The sequence below is a fragment of the Coregonus clupeaformis genome, chromosome 4 (assembly GCF_020615455.1).
Source record: "Coregonus clupeaformis isolate EN_2021a chromosome 4, ASM2061545v1, whole genome shotgun sequence".
Classification (NCBI taxonomy): Eukaryota; Metazoa; Chordata; class Actinopteri; order Salmoniformes; family Salmonidae; genus Coregonus; species Coregonus clupeaformis.
In genome coordinates, this window is record NC_059195.1 from 21,309,074 (window position 1) to 21,324,073 (window position 15,000).

Here is a 15,000-nt window from a genome sequence, read left to right on the forward strand (position 1 = left end):
GGTGTCTCTTTGACTGTCTGGTTGTTTCCCTAGGTTGGTAAGGTGTCTCTCTGACTGTCTGGTTGTTTCCCTAGGTTGGTAAGGTGTGCTTGTGATTCACTCTCTCTGACTGTGTGTGACATGTAATCCAGGTAGCTGTTTTGTAACAGTAGAGAAAGCCAGGGAGAAACTACGGCAAGCGACTTACAGTCATGCGTGCATACATTTTTGTGTATGGGTGGTCCCGGGGTTTGAACCCACTACCTTGGCGTTACAAGCGCCGTGCTCTACCAGTTGAGCTACAGAGGACCACAGTAGGTGGTCATCAGTCACCGGCTTCATCAATAAGTGCATCGACGACGTCGTCCCCACAGTGACCGTACGTACATTCCCCAACCAGAAGCCATGGATTACAGGCAACATCCGCACTGAGCTAAAGGGCAGAGTTGCCGCTTTCAATGAGCGGGACTCTAACCCGGACGCTTATAGAAATCCCGCTATGCCCTCCGACGAACCATCAAACAGGGAAAGAGTCAATACAGGACTAAGATTGAATCCAACTACACCGGCTCTGACGCTCGTCGGATGTGGCAGGGCTTGCAAACTATTACGGACTACAAAGGGAAACCCAGCCGCGAGCTGCCCAGTGATGTGAGCCTACCAGACGAGCTAAATGCCTTTTATGCTCGCTTCGAGGCAAGCAACACTGAAGCATGCATGAGAGCACCAGCTGTTCCGGATGACTGTGTGGTCACGCTCTCCGTAGCCAATGTGAGCAAGACCTTTAAACAGGTCAACGTCCACAAGCTAGCTATTTACAGTTGTCATGAGATTTCTGTTATCTCAATGGTTGAAGCCAACTACTTCTTAAGTCTTAGGATAATTCCCAAAAGGTTGTAAATCTCTTAGTTTAAATAAATTAAGCAAAGACTCAATCCTGCAATGGTCAGCATATTTATTCATGAGAGCGCTCTGCAACAAAATGGTCGTACAATATTTGTATACGCACACGTCAGAGAAACAATCCCACCCCGCTGTAGGCTGTATATTTCCACTGGGTTTAACTCATGTTTTCCTCTGCTCTCCTGACCATCAGGTCACACACACACACACACACACATATACACACACACACATACAGTGGGGCAAAAAAGTATTTAGTCAGCCACCAATTGTGCAAGTTCTCCCACTTAAAAAGATGAGAGAGGCCTGTAATTTTCATCATAGGTACACGTCAACTATGACAGACAAAATGAGGAAAAAAAATCCAGAAAATCCCATTGTAGAATTTTTTATGAATTTATTTGCAAATTATGGTGGAAAATAAGTATTTGGTCAATAACAAAAGTTTCTCAATACTTTGTTATATACCCTTTGTTGGCAATGACACAGGTCAAACGTTTTCTGTAAGTCTTCACAAGGTTTTCACACACTGTTGCTGGTATTTTGGCCCATTCCTCCATGCAGATCTCCTCTAGAGCAGTGATGTTTTGGGGCTGTCGCTGGGCAACACGGACTTTCAACTCCCTCCAAAGATTTTCTATGGGGTTGAGATCTGGAGACTGGCTAGGCCACTCCAGGACCTTGAAATGCTTCTTACGAAGCCACTCCTTCGTTGCCCGGGCGGTGTGTTTGGCATCATTGTCATGCTGAAAGACCCAGCCACGTTTCATCTTCAATGCCCTTGCTGATGGAAGGAGGTTTTCACTCAAAATCACACGATACATGGCCCCATTCATACTTTCCTTTACACGGATCAGTCGTCCTGGTCCCTTTGCAGAAAAACAGCCCCAAAGCATGATGTTTCCACCCCCATGCTTCACAGTAGGTATGGTGTTCTTTGGATGCAACTCAGCATTCTTTGTCCTCCAAACACGACAAGTTCTATTTTGGTTTCATCTGACCATATGACATATGACATTCTCCCAATCCTCTTCTGGATCATCCAAATGCACTCTAGCAAACTTCAGACGGGCCTGGACATGTACTGGCTTAAGCAGGGGGACACGTCTCGCACTGCAGGATTTGAGTCCCTGGCGGCGTAGTGTGTTACTGATGGTAGGCTTTGTTACTTTGGTCCCAGCTCTCAGCAGGTCATTCACTAGGTCCCCCTTGTGGTTCTGGGATTTTTGCTCACCGTTCTTGTGATCATTTTGACCCCACGGGGTGAGATCTTGCGTGGAGCCCCAGATCGAGGGAGATTATCAGTGGTCTTGTATGTCTTCCATTTCCTAATAATTGCTCCCACAGTTGATTTCTTCAAACTAAGCTGCTTACCTATTGCAGATTCAGTCTTCCCAGCCTGGTGCAGGTCTACAATTTTGTTTCTGGTGTCCTTTGACAGCTCTTTGGTCTTGGCCATAGTGGAGTTTGGAGTGTGACTGTTTGAGGTTGTGGACAGGTGTCTTTTATACTGATAACAAGTTCAAACAGGTGCCATTAATACAGGTAACGAGTGGAGGACAGAGGAGCCTCTTAAAGAAGAAGTTACAGGTCTGTGAGAGCCAGAAATCTTGCTTGTTTGTAGGTGACCAAATACTTATTTTCCACCATAATTTGCAAATAAATTCATAAAAAATCCTACAATGTGATTTTCTCAATTTTTTTTCTCAATTTGTCTGTCATAGTTGACGTGTACCTATGATGAAAATTACAGGCCTCTCTCATCTTTTTAAGTGGGAGAACTTGCACAATTGGTGGCTGACTAAATACTTTTTTTCCCCACTGTATATACACACACACACATATATACACACACACACACACACACACATATACACACACACACATATATACACACACACATATATACACACACACACACACACACACATATACACACACACACACATATACACACACACACACACACACACACCTACACACACACGTTCTTATCATAGCTCCCTGCTCGGGCAGGCTGCATTCCTTAGATATCTCCGTCCTCACAATATTCTGAATCCTTTTCATCCTCTCCTTTCCCTGTGTGTTTTGGGACCAGTTTCCTGTTATTGGTTTCAATCGTACTCTGTTGCTGGGATTTAAACCCATCTGATTAACTCTCTAAGCTCTAGTCTACTAATTAGTCAGACATTATTAGTTTAACTGAGGGTGTGACATTTTAGTCATGTTTTACTCACACATTTCTTTATCAACAGTAGACTAGGTTTGATCTCAGTCACTTCTTAGAACTGGCAGCATGTTGCAGGTGTGTTGTTGCCGAGCAACTGAGTTGCTCCACCCGGTTAGATAGAACTTTGAGATTAGGCTGAAAAGATGTTAGCGTTGTCATAAATGCTACGAAAAGGCAGCACATCATTGGTTCTTAATGGACAGAAATGAGCACGTGAGAGCGATAAATTATACATTTAGTAAAAACTGTTGCACCTACAAACTTAGTCAATCCGACATGTTTTAAGCACAGTGGTCACTTTAAGGACCCTATAGTCTTGTTTTAATCCGACGTCTAGAATTGGAGCTAGGTAGGCGCAGGAAAATACTCTGGAAAACTCAATTGCTAACGACCAACTTAAAAAAGTCCGGTATGTGGTTCTCGTTATTTTATTATGGATGTAGCTGCCTGAAGGCAGTTTCCTAGAAAGTTCTGACAGATACTGAAGCTGACGTCATACTGACTGGTCGGACAGGTCTGCACTGTTTCTAACGTGTGTGTGTGTGTGTGTGTGTGTGTGTGTGTGTGTGTGTGTGTGTGTGTGTGTGTCAGTTGGCAGGAACAGGAGTGTTGGCTGTGGGGCTGTGGCTGCGTTTTGACTCTCGGACGGAGGGACTATTCAGTGGAGAGGACTCTCCTTCAGTCTTCTTCACCGGTAAGACTGAGCTCTCACCCCTAATCCCTAACCCCTACACCCTAACCCCTACACCTTAACCCCCTACACCCTAACCCCTAACCCCTACACCTTAAAGCCTACTTCTCACCCCTAACCCCTACACCCTAACCCCTACACCTTAAAGCCTACTTCTAACCCCTACACCTTAAAGCCTACTTCTCACCCCTAACCCCTACACCTTAAAGCCTACTTCTCACCCCTAACCCCTACACCTTAAAGCCTACTTCTCACCCCTAACCAGAACCCCTACACCCTAAAATCTCTCCTCACAGCGAGTGGTATCATCATGTCTGTTAGAAATTCTAAGGTCCAAAAACAGGTTTCTAAGACACACACACACACTTCATTCTCTACTCAGGAACAGGGTCAGGAACAGGGGTCAAGGGACAGGGGTCAGGAACAGGGGTCAGGAACAGGGACAGGGGTCAGGAACAGGGTCAGGAACAGGGGTCAGGGACAGGGGTCAAGGGTCAGGAACAGGGGTCAGGAACAGGGGTCAGGGACAGGGGTCAAGGACAGGGGTCAGGGACAGGGGTCAAGGGACAGGGTCAGGAACAGGGGTCAGGGACAGGGGTCAGGGACAGGGGTCAAGGGACAGGGGACAGGGGTCAGGAACAGGGGTCAAGGGACAGGGTCAGGAACAGGGGTCAGGGACAGGGGTCAAGGGACAGGGTCAGGAACAGGGGTCAGGGACAGGGGTCAAGGGACAGGGGTCAGGGACAGGGGTCAATGACAGGGGTCAAGGACAGGGGTCAGGGACAGGGGTCAAGGGTCAGCGTTGTTTCTGTCATTTTGTTTCCCTTCCTTTTTCTCTGAAAAACTGTCACAGAAAGATGTTCTTTCTTTCTATAACTGCTGTCCAGTGGGTGAGACCTAGTAGGGTTGGAGGGTGTATCATCATGCCACCTGGGTTAGAGAGGGCTGCTATGTCACCAGGGTTAGAGAGGGCTGCTATGTCACCAGGGTTAGAGAGGGCTGCTATGTCACCAGGGTTAGAGAGGGCTGCTATGTCACCAGGGTTAGAGAGGGCTGCTATGTCACCAGGGTTAGAGAGGGCTGCTATGTCACCAGGGTTAGAGAGGGCTGCTATGTCACCAGGGTTAGAGAGGGCTGCTATGTCACCAGGGTTAGAGAGGGCTGCTATGTCACCAGGGTTAGAGAGGGCTGCTATGTCACCAGGGTTAGAGAGGGCTGCTATGTCACCAGGGTTAGAGAGGGCTGCTATGTCACCAGGGTTAGAGAGGGCTGCTATGTCACCAGGGTTAGAGAAGGCTGCTATGTCACCAGGGTTAGAGAGGGCTGCTATGTCACCAGGGTTAGAGAGGGCTGCTATGTCACCAGGGTTAGAGAGGGCTGCTATGTCACCAGGGTTAGAGAGGGCTGCTATGTCACCAGGGTTAGAGAGGGCTGCTATGTCACCAGACCTATTAGGGTTAAAGAGGGCTGCTATGTCACCAGGGTTAGAGAGGGCTGCTATGTCACCAGGGTTAGAGAGGGCTGCTATGTCACCAGGGTTAGAGAAGGCTGCTATGTCACCAGGGTTAGAGAGGGCTGCTATGTCACCAGGGTTAGAGAGGGCTGCTATGTCACCAGGGTTAGAGAGGGCTGCTATGTCACCAGGGTTAGAGAGGGCTGCTATGTCACCAGGGTTAGAGAAGGCTGCTATGTCACCAGGGTTAGAGAGGGCTGCTATGTCATCAGGGTTAGAGAAGGCTGCTATGTCACCAGGGTTAGAGAGGGCTGCTATGTCACCAGGGTTAGAGAAGGCTGCTATGTCACCAGGGTTAGAGAGGGCTGCTATGTCACCAGGGTTAGAGAGGGCTGCTATGTCACCAGGGTTAGAGAGGGCTGCTATGTCACCAGGGTTAGAGAGGGCTGCTATGTCACCAGGGTTAGAGAGGGCTGCTATGTCACCAGGGTTAGAGAGGGCTGCTATGTCACTAGGGTTAGAGAGGGCTGCTATGTCACCAGGGTTAGAGAGGGCTGCTATGTCACCAGGGTTAGAGAGGGCTGCTATGTCACCAGGGTTAGAGAGGGCTGCTATGTCACCAGGGTTAGAGAAGGCTGCTATGTCACCAGGGTTAGAGAGGGCTGCTATGTCACCAGGGTTAGAGAGGGCTGCTATGTCACCAGGGTTAGAGAGGGCTGCTATGTCACCAGGGTTAGAGAGGGCTGCTATGTCACCAGGGTTAGAGAGGGCTGCTATGTCACCAGGGTTAGAGAAGGCTGCTATGTCACCAGGGTTAGAGAAGGCTGCTATGTCACCAGGGTTAGAGAGTGCTGCTATGTCACCAGGGTTAGAGAGGGCTGCTATGTCACCAGGGTTAGAGAGGGCTGCTATGTCACCAGGGTTAGAGAAGGCTGCTATGTCACCAGGGTTAGAGAAGGCTGCTATGTCATCAGGGTTAGAGAAGGCTGCTATGTCACCAGGGTTAGAGAAGGCTGCTATGTCACCAGGGTTAGAGAAGGCTGCTATGTCACCAGGGTTAGAGAGGGCTGCTATGTCACCAGGGTTAGAGAGGGCTGCTATGTCACCAGGGTTAGAGAAGGCTGCTATGTCACCAGGGTTAGAAAAGGCTGCTATGTCACCAGGGTTAGAGAGGGCTGCTATGTCACCAGGGTTAGAGAGGGCTGCTATGTCACCAGGATTAGAGAAGGCTGCTATGTCACCAGACCTATTAGGGTTAGAGAGGGCTGCTATGTCACCAGGGTTAGAGAGGGCTGCTATGTCACTAGGGTTAGATAAGGCTGCTATGTCACCAGGGTTAGAGAAGGCTGCTATGTCACCAGGGTTAGAGAAGGCTGCTATGTCACCAGGGTTAGAGAGGGCTGCTATGTCACCAGGGTTAGAGAGGGCTGCTATGTCACTAGGATTAGAGAGGGCTGCTATGTCACCAGGGTTAGAGAGGGCTGCTATGTCACCAGGGTTAGAGAGGGCTGCTATGTCACCAGGGTTAGAGAGGGCTGCTATGTCACCAGGGTTAGAGAGGGCTGCTATGTCACCAGGGTTAGAGAAATGACAACCATGTTAATAACCGTCTCAGGATCCGTTAGTGGGAGGAGTTGTTGTTCTGACATCACCATGATCTGCTGACCAAGACACCACTTCCTCTAGCTGGATCTGTCAGTACCAAACACGTGTGTGTGTGTGTGTGTGTGTGTGTGTGTGTGTGTGTGTGTGTGTGTGCGCATCCGTTTGCAGCAGCTTGTGGTTTGTGACCGAGTGAGACTGGAGAAAAACTTTCAACATCAGCCTTGAAATAATTTGTAACGGTTAAAGCAGTTATTCACTGTGTGTGGTGTGTGTGTGTGTGTGTGTGTGTGTGTGTGTGTGTGTGTTTGGTGTGTGGTGTGTGTGTGGTGTGGTGTGTGTGTATGGTGTAGGTGTGTATATTCTGGTCGCTGCGGGGGCGTTGATGATGGTTGTTGGGTTCCTGGGTTGCTGTGGAGCCATTAAAGAATCACCTTGTATGCTCGGACTGGTGAGTATCATTAATGATGATGATGCATTTAGAACAGGCTTTTCATTGAAAGAGAACCGCAACTCCTCACAACCTGTCTCTCTCTTTCTTTCTCTCTCTCCCCCCTCCCTCTCTCCAGTTCTTCTTCTTCCTGTTGTTGATCTTTGGGGTGGAGGTAGCAGCAGGGATCTGGGGCCTCTCCAACAAAGACACGGTAGGTAACACACAGTCAGAGGCTGTTAAACTGTTTGTTGTGCTTGCATAGTTTCCTGCTAACTGTTTTGACAGACCATCAATACATTCTATTTCAGCTCAATACAAAACCTTAGCATCTTTCCATTCACATCTCTCTCCTCTCCCCCCCTGTCTGTCTCCCCCTCCCCTCTCTGTCTCTCTCCTCTCCCCCCCTGTCTGTCTCCCCCTCCCCTCTCTGTCTCTCTCCTCTCCCCCCCTGTCTGTCTCCCCCTCCCCTCTCTGTCTCTCTCCTCTCCCCCCCTGTCTGTCTCCCCCTCCCCTCTCTGTCTCTCTTCTCTCCCCCTGGCTATCTCTCTCCCCCTTGTCTGTCTCCCCCTCCCCTCTCTGTCTCTCTCCTCTCCCCCCTGTCTGTCTCCCCCTCCCCTCTCTGTCTCTCTCCTCTCCCCCCTGTCTGTCTCCCCCTCCCCTCTCTGTCTCTCTCCTCTCCCCCCTGTCTGTCTCCCCCTCCCCTCTCTGTCTCTCTTCTCTCCCCCTGGCTATCTCTCTCCCCCTTGTCTGTCTCCCCGACCCCTGTCTGTCTCCCCCCTCCCCATCTCTCTCTTCCCTCCCCCTGTCTGTCTCCCCCATCCCCTCTGTATGTCTCTCCCCTCCTCATTGTCTGTCTCCCCCTCCCCTCTCTGTCTCTCTTCTCTCCCCCTGGCTATCTCTCTCCCCCTTGTCTGTCTCCCCCTCCCCTCTCTGTCTCTCTCCTCTCCCCCCTGTCTGTCTCCCCCTCCCCTCTCTGTCTCTCTTCTCTCCCCCTGGCTATCTCTCTCCCCCCTTGTCTGTCTCCCCCTCCCCTCTCTGTCTCTCTTCTCTCCCCCCTGGCTATCTCTCTCCCCCTTGTCTGTCTCCCCCTCCCCTCTCTGTCTCTCTCCTCTCCCCCCTGTCTGTCTCCCCCTCCCTCTCTGTCTCTCTTCTCTCCCCCTGGCTATCTCTCTCCCCCTTGTCTGTCTCCCCCGACCCCTGTCTGTCTCCCCCTCCCCATCTCTCTCTTCCCTCCCCCTGTCTGTCTCCCCCCATCCCCTCTGTATGTCTCTCCCCTCCTCATTGTCTGTCTCCGCCCCCTCCTCCTTGTCTGTCTCCGCCCCTCCTCCTTGTCTGTCTCCGCCCCCTCCTCCTTGTTTGTCTCCGCCCCCTCCTCCTTGTTTGTCTCCGCCCCCCTCCTCCTTGTCTGTCTCCGCCCCCCTCCTCCTTGTCTGTCTCCGCCCCCTCCTCCTTGTCTGTCTCCGCCCCCTCCTCCTTGTCTGTCTCCGCCCCCTCCTCCTTGTCTGTCTCCGCCCCCTCCTCCTTGTCTGTCTCCCCCCCCCTCCTCCTTGTCTGTCTCCGCCCCCTCCTCCTTGTCTGTCTCCGCCCCCCTCCTCCTTGTCTGTCTCCGCCCCCTCCTCCTTGTCTGTCTCCACCCCCTCCTCCTTGTCTGTCTCTCTCCCTCCCCCTGTCTGTCTGTCTCTCTCCCCTCCCCCTGTCTGTCTGTCTCTCTCCCCTCCCCCTGTCTGTCTCTCTCCCCTCCCCCTGTCTGTCTCTCTCCCCTCCCCCTGTCTGTCTCTCTCCCCTCCCCCTGTCTGTCTCTCTCCCCTCCCCTGTCTGTCTCTCTCCCTCCCCCTGTCTGTCTCTCTCCCTCCCCTGTCTGTCTCTCTCCCCTCCCCCTGTCTGTCTCTCTCCCCTCCCCCTGTCTGTCTGTCTCTCTCCCCTCCCCTGTCTGTCTGTCTCTCTCCCCTCCCCCCTGTCTGTCTCTCTCCCCTCCCCCTGTCTGTCTCTCCCCCTCCCCCTGTCTGTCTCTCTCCCCTCCCCTGTCTGTCTCTCTCCCTCCCCCTGTCTGTCTCTCCCCCCTCCCCCTGTCTGTCTCTCTCCCTCCCCCTGTCTGTCTCTCTCCTCCCCCCTGTCTGTCTCTCCCCTCCCCTGTCTGTCTCTCTTCCCTCCCCCTGTCTGTCTGTCTCTCTCCCCCCCCCTGTCTGTCTCTCTCCCCTCCCCCTGTCTGTCTCTCTCCCTCCCCCTGTCTGTCTCTCTCCCCTCCCCCTGTCTGTCTGTCTCTCTCCCCTCCCCCTGTCTGTCTCTCCCCTCCCCCTGTCTGTCTCTCTCCCCTCCCCCTGTCTGTCTCCCACCCCTCCCCCTGTCTGTCTGTCTCTCTCCCCTCCTCTGTCTGTCTCTCCCCTCCCCTGTCTGTCTCTCTCCCCTCCCCCTGTCTGTCTCTCTCCCCTCCCCCTGTCTGTCTCTCTCCCTCCCCTGTCTGTCTCTCCCTCCCCCTGTCTGTCTCTCTCCCCTCCCCCTGTCTGTCTCTCTCCCCTCCCCCTGTCTGTCTGTCTCTCTCCCTCCCCCTGTCTGTCTGTCTCTCTCCCCTCCCCCTGTCTGTCTCTCTCCCCTCCCCCTGTCTGTCTCTCTCCCCTCCCTGTCTCTCTCCCTCCCCCTGTCTGTCTGTCTCTCTCCCCTCCCCCTGTCTGTCTCTCTCCCCTCCCCCTGTCTGTCTCTCTCCCCTCCCCCTGTCTGTCTCTCTCCCCTCCCCCGTCTGTCTCTCTCCCCTCCCCCTGTCTCTCCCCCTCCCCCTGTCTGTCTCTCTCCCCTCCCCTGTCTGTCTGTCTCTCTCCCCTCCCCCTGTCTGTCTGTCTCTCTCCCCTCCCCCTGTCTGTCTCTCTCCCCTCCCCCTGTCTGTCTCTCTCTCTCCCCTCCCCCTGTCTGTCTGTCTCTCTCCCCTCCCCCTGTCTGTCTGTCTCTCTCCCCTCCCCCTGTCTGTCTGTCTCTCTCCCCTCCCCTGTCTGTCTGTCTCTCTCCCCTCCCCTGTCTGTCTCTCTCCCCTCCCCCTGTCTGTCTGTCTCTCTCCCTCCCCTGTCTGTCTCCCACCCCTCCCCTGTCTGTCTGTCTCTCTCCCTCCCCTGTCTGTCTCTCTCCCCTCCCCCTGTCTGTCTCTCTCCCCTCCCCCTGTCTGTCTCTCTCCCCTCCCCCTGTCTGTCTCTCTCCCCTCCCCCTGTCTGTCTCTCTCCCTCCCCCCTGTCTGTCTCTCCCTCCCCTGTCTGTCTCTCTCCCCTCCCCTGTCTGTCTCTCTCCCCTCCCCCTGTCTGTCTGTCTCTCTCCCCTCCCCCTGTCTGTCTGTCTCTCTCCCTCCCCTGTCTGTCTCTCTCCCCTCCCCCTGTCTGTCTCTCTCCCCTCCCCTGTCTGTCTCTCTCCCCTCCCCTGTCTGTCTCTCTCCCTCCCCCTGTCTGTCTGTCTCTCTCCTCCCCCTGTCTGTCTCTCTCCCTCCCCCTGTCTGTCTCTCTCCCTCCCCCTGTCTGTCTCTCTCCCTCCCCTGTCTGTCTCTCTCCCTCCCCTGTCTGTCTGTCTCTCTCCCTCCCCTGTCTGTTCTCTTCCCTGTCTGTCTGTCTCTCTCCCTCCCCCTGTCTGTCTGTCTCTCTCCCCTCCCCCTGTCTGTCTGTCTCTCTCCCCTCCCCTGTCTGTCTGTCTCTCTCCCTCCCTGTCTGTCTGTCTCTCCCCCTCCCCCTGTCTGTCTGTCTCTCTCCCTCTCCCTGTCTGTCTCTCTCCCTCCCCCTGTTTGTCTCTCTCCCCTCCCCCTGTCTGTCTCTCTCCCCTCCCCCTGTCTGTCTGTCTCTCTCCCTCCTCCCCCCGGTCTCCCCCGTCTGTCTCTGTTTAGGTGGTGGATGACATCACAGAGTTCTACAAGCAGACGTACAATAACTACCAGAACACCAAGCAGGAGGCCCTGAAGGAGACACTACGCCTCATACACTTTGGGGTGAGGATCTGTCTGTCTGGCTGGCTGTGTGGAAAGTGTATAGGGGAACTAAAGTGGTGTTGTCTGTGTTTCCCTGGGGGCAGCTGAACTGCTGCGGCCTGACAGGCACGGTGATTGACAACGCCAGGGAGACCTGCCCCAAGAAGGACGGACTGGAGGCCCTGATCACCACGGTAACACACAGAACCACTACAGCAACATCTGTTTGAGTGACAAGCTATTATATTGGAGGGTAGAAGTGTATATTGGAGGGTAGAAGTGTATTTTGGAGGGTAGAAGTGTATATTGGAGGGTAGAAGTGTATATTGGAGGGTAGAAGTGTATATTGGAGGGTAGAAGTGTATATTGGAGGGTAGAAGTGTATATTGGAGGGTAGAAGTGTATATTGGAGGGTAGAAGTGTATATTGGAAGGTAGAAGTGTATAGTGGAGGGTAGAAGTGTATATTGGAGGGTAGAAGTGTATATTGTAGGGTATAAGTGTATATTGGAGGGTAGAAGTGTATATTGGAGGGTAGAAGTGTATATTGGAGGGTATAAGTGTATATTGGAGGGTAGAAGTGTGTTGTCCTGTCAGAGTTGTAGTAGTGTGTAATCTCAGTGTGTTGTCCTGTCAGAGTTGTAGTAGTGTGTAATCTCAGTGTGTTGTCCTGTCAGAGTTGTAGTAGTGTGTAATCTCAGTGTGTTGTCCTGTCAGAGTTGTAGTAGTGTGTAATCTCAGTGTGTTGTCCTGTCAGAGTTGTAGTAGTGTGTAATCTCAATGTGTTGTCCTGTCAGAGTTGTAGTAGTGTGTAATCTCAGTGTGTTGTCCTGTCAGAGTTGTAGTAGTGTGTAATCTCAGTGTGTTGTCCTGTCAGAGTTGTAGTAGTGTGTAATCTCAGTGTGTTGTCCTGTCAGAGTTGTAGTAGTGTGTAATCTCAGTGTGTTGTCCTGTCAGAGTTGTAGTAGTGTGTAATCTCAGTGTGTTGTCCGGTCAGAGTTGTAGTAGTGTGTAATCTCAGTGTGTTGTCCTGTCAGAGTTGTAGTAGTGTGTAATCTCAGTGTGTTGTCCTGTCAGAGTTGTAGTAGTGTGTAATCTCAGTGTGTTGTCCTGTCAGAGTTGTAGTAGTGTGTAATCTCAGTGTGTTGTCCTGTCAGAGTTGTAGTAGTGTGTAATCTCAGTGTGTTGTCCTGTCAGAGTTGTAGTAGTGGGTAATCTCAGTGTGTTGTCCTGTCAGAGTTGTAGTAGTGTGTAATCTCAGTGTGTTGTCCTGTCAGAGTTGTAGTAGTGTGTAATCTCAGTGTGTTGTCCTGTCAGAGTTGTAGTAGTGTGTAATCTCAGTGTGTTGTCCTGTCAGAGTTGTAGTAGTGTGTAATCTCAGTGTGTTGTCCTGTCAGAGTTGTAGTAGTGTGTAATCTCAGTGTGTTGTCCGGTCAGAGTTGTAGTAGTGTGTAATCTCCGTGTGTTGTCCTGTCAGAGTTGTAGTAGTGTGTAATCTCAGTGTGTTGTCCTGTCAGAGTTGTAGTAGTGTGTAATCTCAGTGTGTTGTCCTGTCAGAGTTGTAGTAGTGTGTAATCTCAGTGTGTTGTCCTGTCAGAGTTGTAGTAGTGTGTAATCTCAGTGTGTTGTCCTGTCAGAGTTGTAGTAGTGGGTAATCTCAGTGTGTTGTCCTGTCAGAGTTGTAGTAGTGTGTAATCTCAGTGTGTTGTCCTGTCAGAGTTGTAGTAGTGTGTAATCTCAGTGTGTTGTCCTGTCAGAGTTGTAGTAGTGTGTAATATCAGTGTGTTGTCCTGTCAGAGTTGTAGTAGTGTGTAATCTCAGTGTGTTGTCCTGTCAGAGTTGTAGTAGTGTGTAATCTCAGTGTGTTGTCCTGTCAGAGTTGTAGTAGTGTGTAATCTCAGTGTGTTGTCCTGTCAGAGTTGTAGTAGTGTGTAATCTCAGTGTGTTGTCCTGTCAGAGTTGTAGTAGTGTGTAATCTCAGTGTGTTGTCCTGTCAGAGTTGTAGTAGTGTGTAATCTCAGTGTGTTGTCCTCACAGAGTTGTAGTAGTGTGTAATCTCAGTGTGTTGTCCTCACAGAGTTGTAGTAGTGTGTAATCTCAGTGTGTTGTCCTGTCAGAGTTGTAGTAGTGTGTAATCTCAGTGTGTTGTCCTGTCAGAGTTGTAGTAGTGTGTAATCTCAGTGTGTTGTCCTGTCAGAGTTGTAGTAGTGTGTAATCTCAGTGTGTTGTCCTGTCAGAGTTGTAGTAGTGTGTAATCTCAGTGTGTTGTCCTGTCAGAGTTGTAGTAGTGTGTAATCTCAGTGTGTTGTCCTGTCAGAGTTGTAGTAGTGTGTAATCTCAGTGTGTTGTCCTGTCAGAGTTGTAGTAGTGTGTAATCTCAGTGTGTTGTCCTGTCAGAGTTGTAGTAGTGTGTAATCTCAGTGTGTTGTCCTGTCAGAGTTGTAGTAGTGTGTAATCTCAGTGTGTTGTCCGGTCAGAGTTGTAGTAGTGTGTAATCTCAGTGTGTTGTCCTGTCAGAGTTGTAGTAGTGTGTAATCTCAGTGTGTTGTCCTGTCAGAGTTGTAGTAGTGTGTAATCTCAGTGTGTTGTCCTGTCAGAGTTGTAGTAGTGTGTAATCTCAGTGTGTTGTCCTGTCAGAGTTGTAGTAGTGTGTAATCTCAGTGTGTTGTCCTGTCAGAGTTGTAGTAGTGTGTAATCTCAGTGTGTTGTCCTGTCAGAGTTGTAGTAGTGTGTAATCTCAGTGTGTTGTCCTGTCAGAGTTGTAGTAGTGTGTAATCTCAGTGTGTTGTCCTGTCAGAGTTGTAGTAGTGTGTAATCTCAGTGTGTTGTCCTGTCAGAGTTGTAGTAGTGTGTAATCTCAGTGTGTTGTCCTGTCAGAGTTGTAGTAGTGTGTAATCTCAGTGTGTTGTCCTGTCAGAGTTGTAGTAGTGTGTAATCTCAGTGTGTTGTCCTCACAGAGTTGTAGTAGTGTGTAATCTCAGTGTGTTGTCCTCACAGAGTTGTAGTAGTGTGTAATCTCAGTGTGTTGTCCTGTCAGAGTTGTAGTAGTGTGTAATCTCAGTGTGTTGTCCTCACAGAGTTGTAGTAGTGTGTAATCTCAGTGTGTTGTCCTGTCAGAGTTGTAGTAGTGTGTAATCTCCGTGTGTTGTCCTGTCAGAGTTGTAGTAGTGTGTAATCTCAGTGTGTTGTCCTCACAGAGTTGTAGTAGTGTGTAATCTCAGTGTGTTGTCCTGTCAGAGTTGTAGTAGTGTGTAATCTCAGTGTGTTGTCCTGTCAGAGTTGTAGTAGTGTGTAATCTCAGTGTGTTGTCCTGTCAGAGTTGTAGTAGTGTGTAATCTCAGTGTGTTGTCCTGTCAGAGTTGTAGTAGTGTGTAATCTCAGTGTGTTGTCCTGTCAGAGTTGTAGTAGTGTGTAATCTCAGTGTGTTGTCCTGTCAGAGTTGTAGTAGTGTGTAATCTCAGTGTGTTGTCCTGTCAGAGTTGTAGTAGTGTGTAATCTCAGTGTGTTGTCCTCACAGAGTTGTAGTAGTGTGTAATCTCAGTGTGTTGTCCTCACAGAGTTGTAGTAGTGTGTAATCTCAGTGTGTTGTCCTGTCAGAGTTGTAGTAGTGTGTAATCTCAGTGTGTTGTCCTCACAGAGTTGTAGTAGTGTGTAATCTCAGTGTGTTGTCCTGTCAGAGTTGTAGTAGTGTGTAATCTCCGTGTGTTGTCCTGTCAGAGTTGTAGTAGTGTGTAATCTCAGTGTGTTGTCCTGTCAGAGTTGTAGTAGTGTGTAATCTC

General features: G+C 50.7%; 1 protein-coding gene across 3 annotated transcripts in view; it reads left to right on the forward strand.

Moving 5' to 3' along the window:
- The window catches only part of LOC121553679 (CD9 antigen), an 81,855-nt gene that overhangs the window by 58,708 nt on the left and 8,147 nt on the right, over positions 1 to 15,000 (forward strand). For all 3 annotated transcript variants that reach the window (XM_045210610.1, XM_045210613.1, XM_045210611.1), the window contains 5 exons: positions 3,704 to 3,806; positions 7,212 to 7,309; positions 7,428 to 7,502; positions 11,142 to 11,243; positions 11,327 to 11,416. In XM_045210610.1, coding sequence (XP_045066545.1) covers positions 3,704 to 3,806; positions 7,212 to 7,309; positions 7,428 to 7,502; positions 11,142 to 11,243; positions 11,327 to 11,416 — 468 coding nt within the window. The remainder of the gene's footprint in view (positions 1 to 3,703; positions 3,807 to 7,211; positions 7,310 to 7,427; positions 7,503 to 11,141; positions 11,244 to 11,326; positions 11,417 to 15,000) is intronic.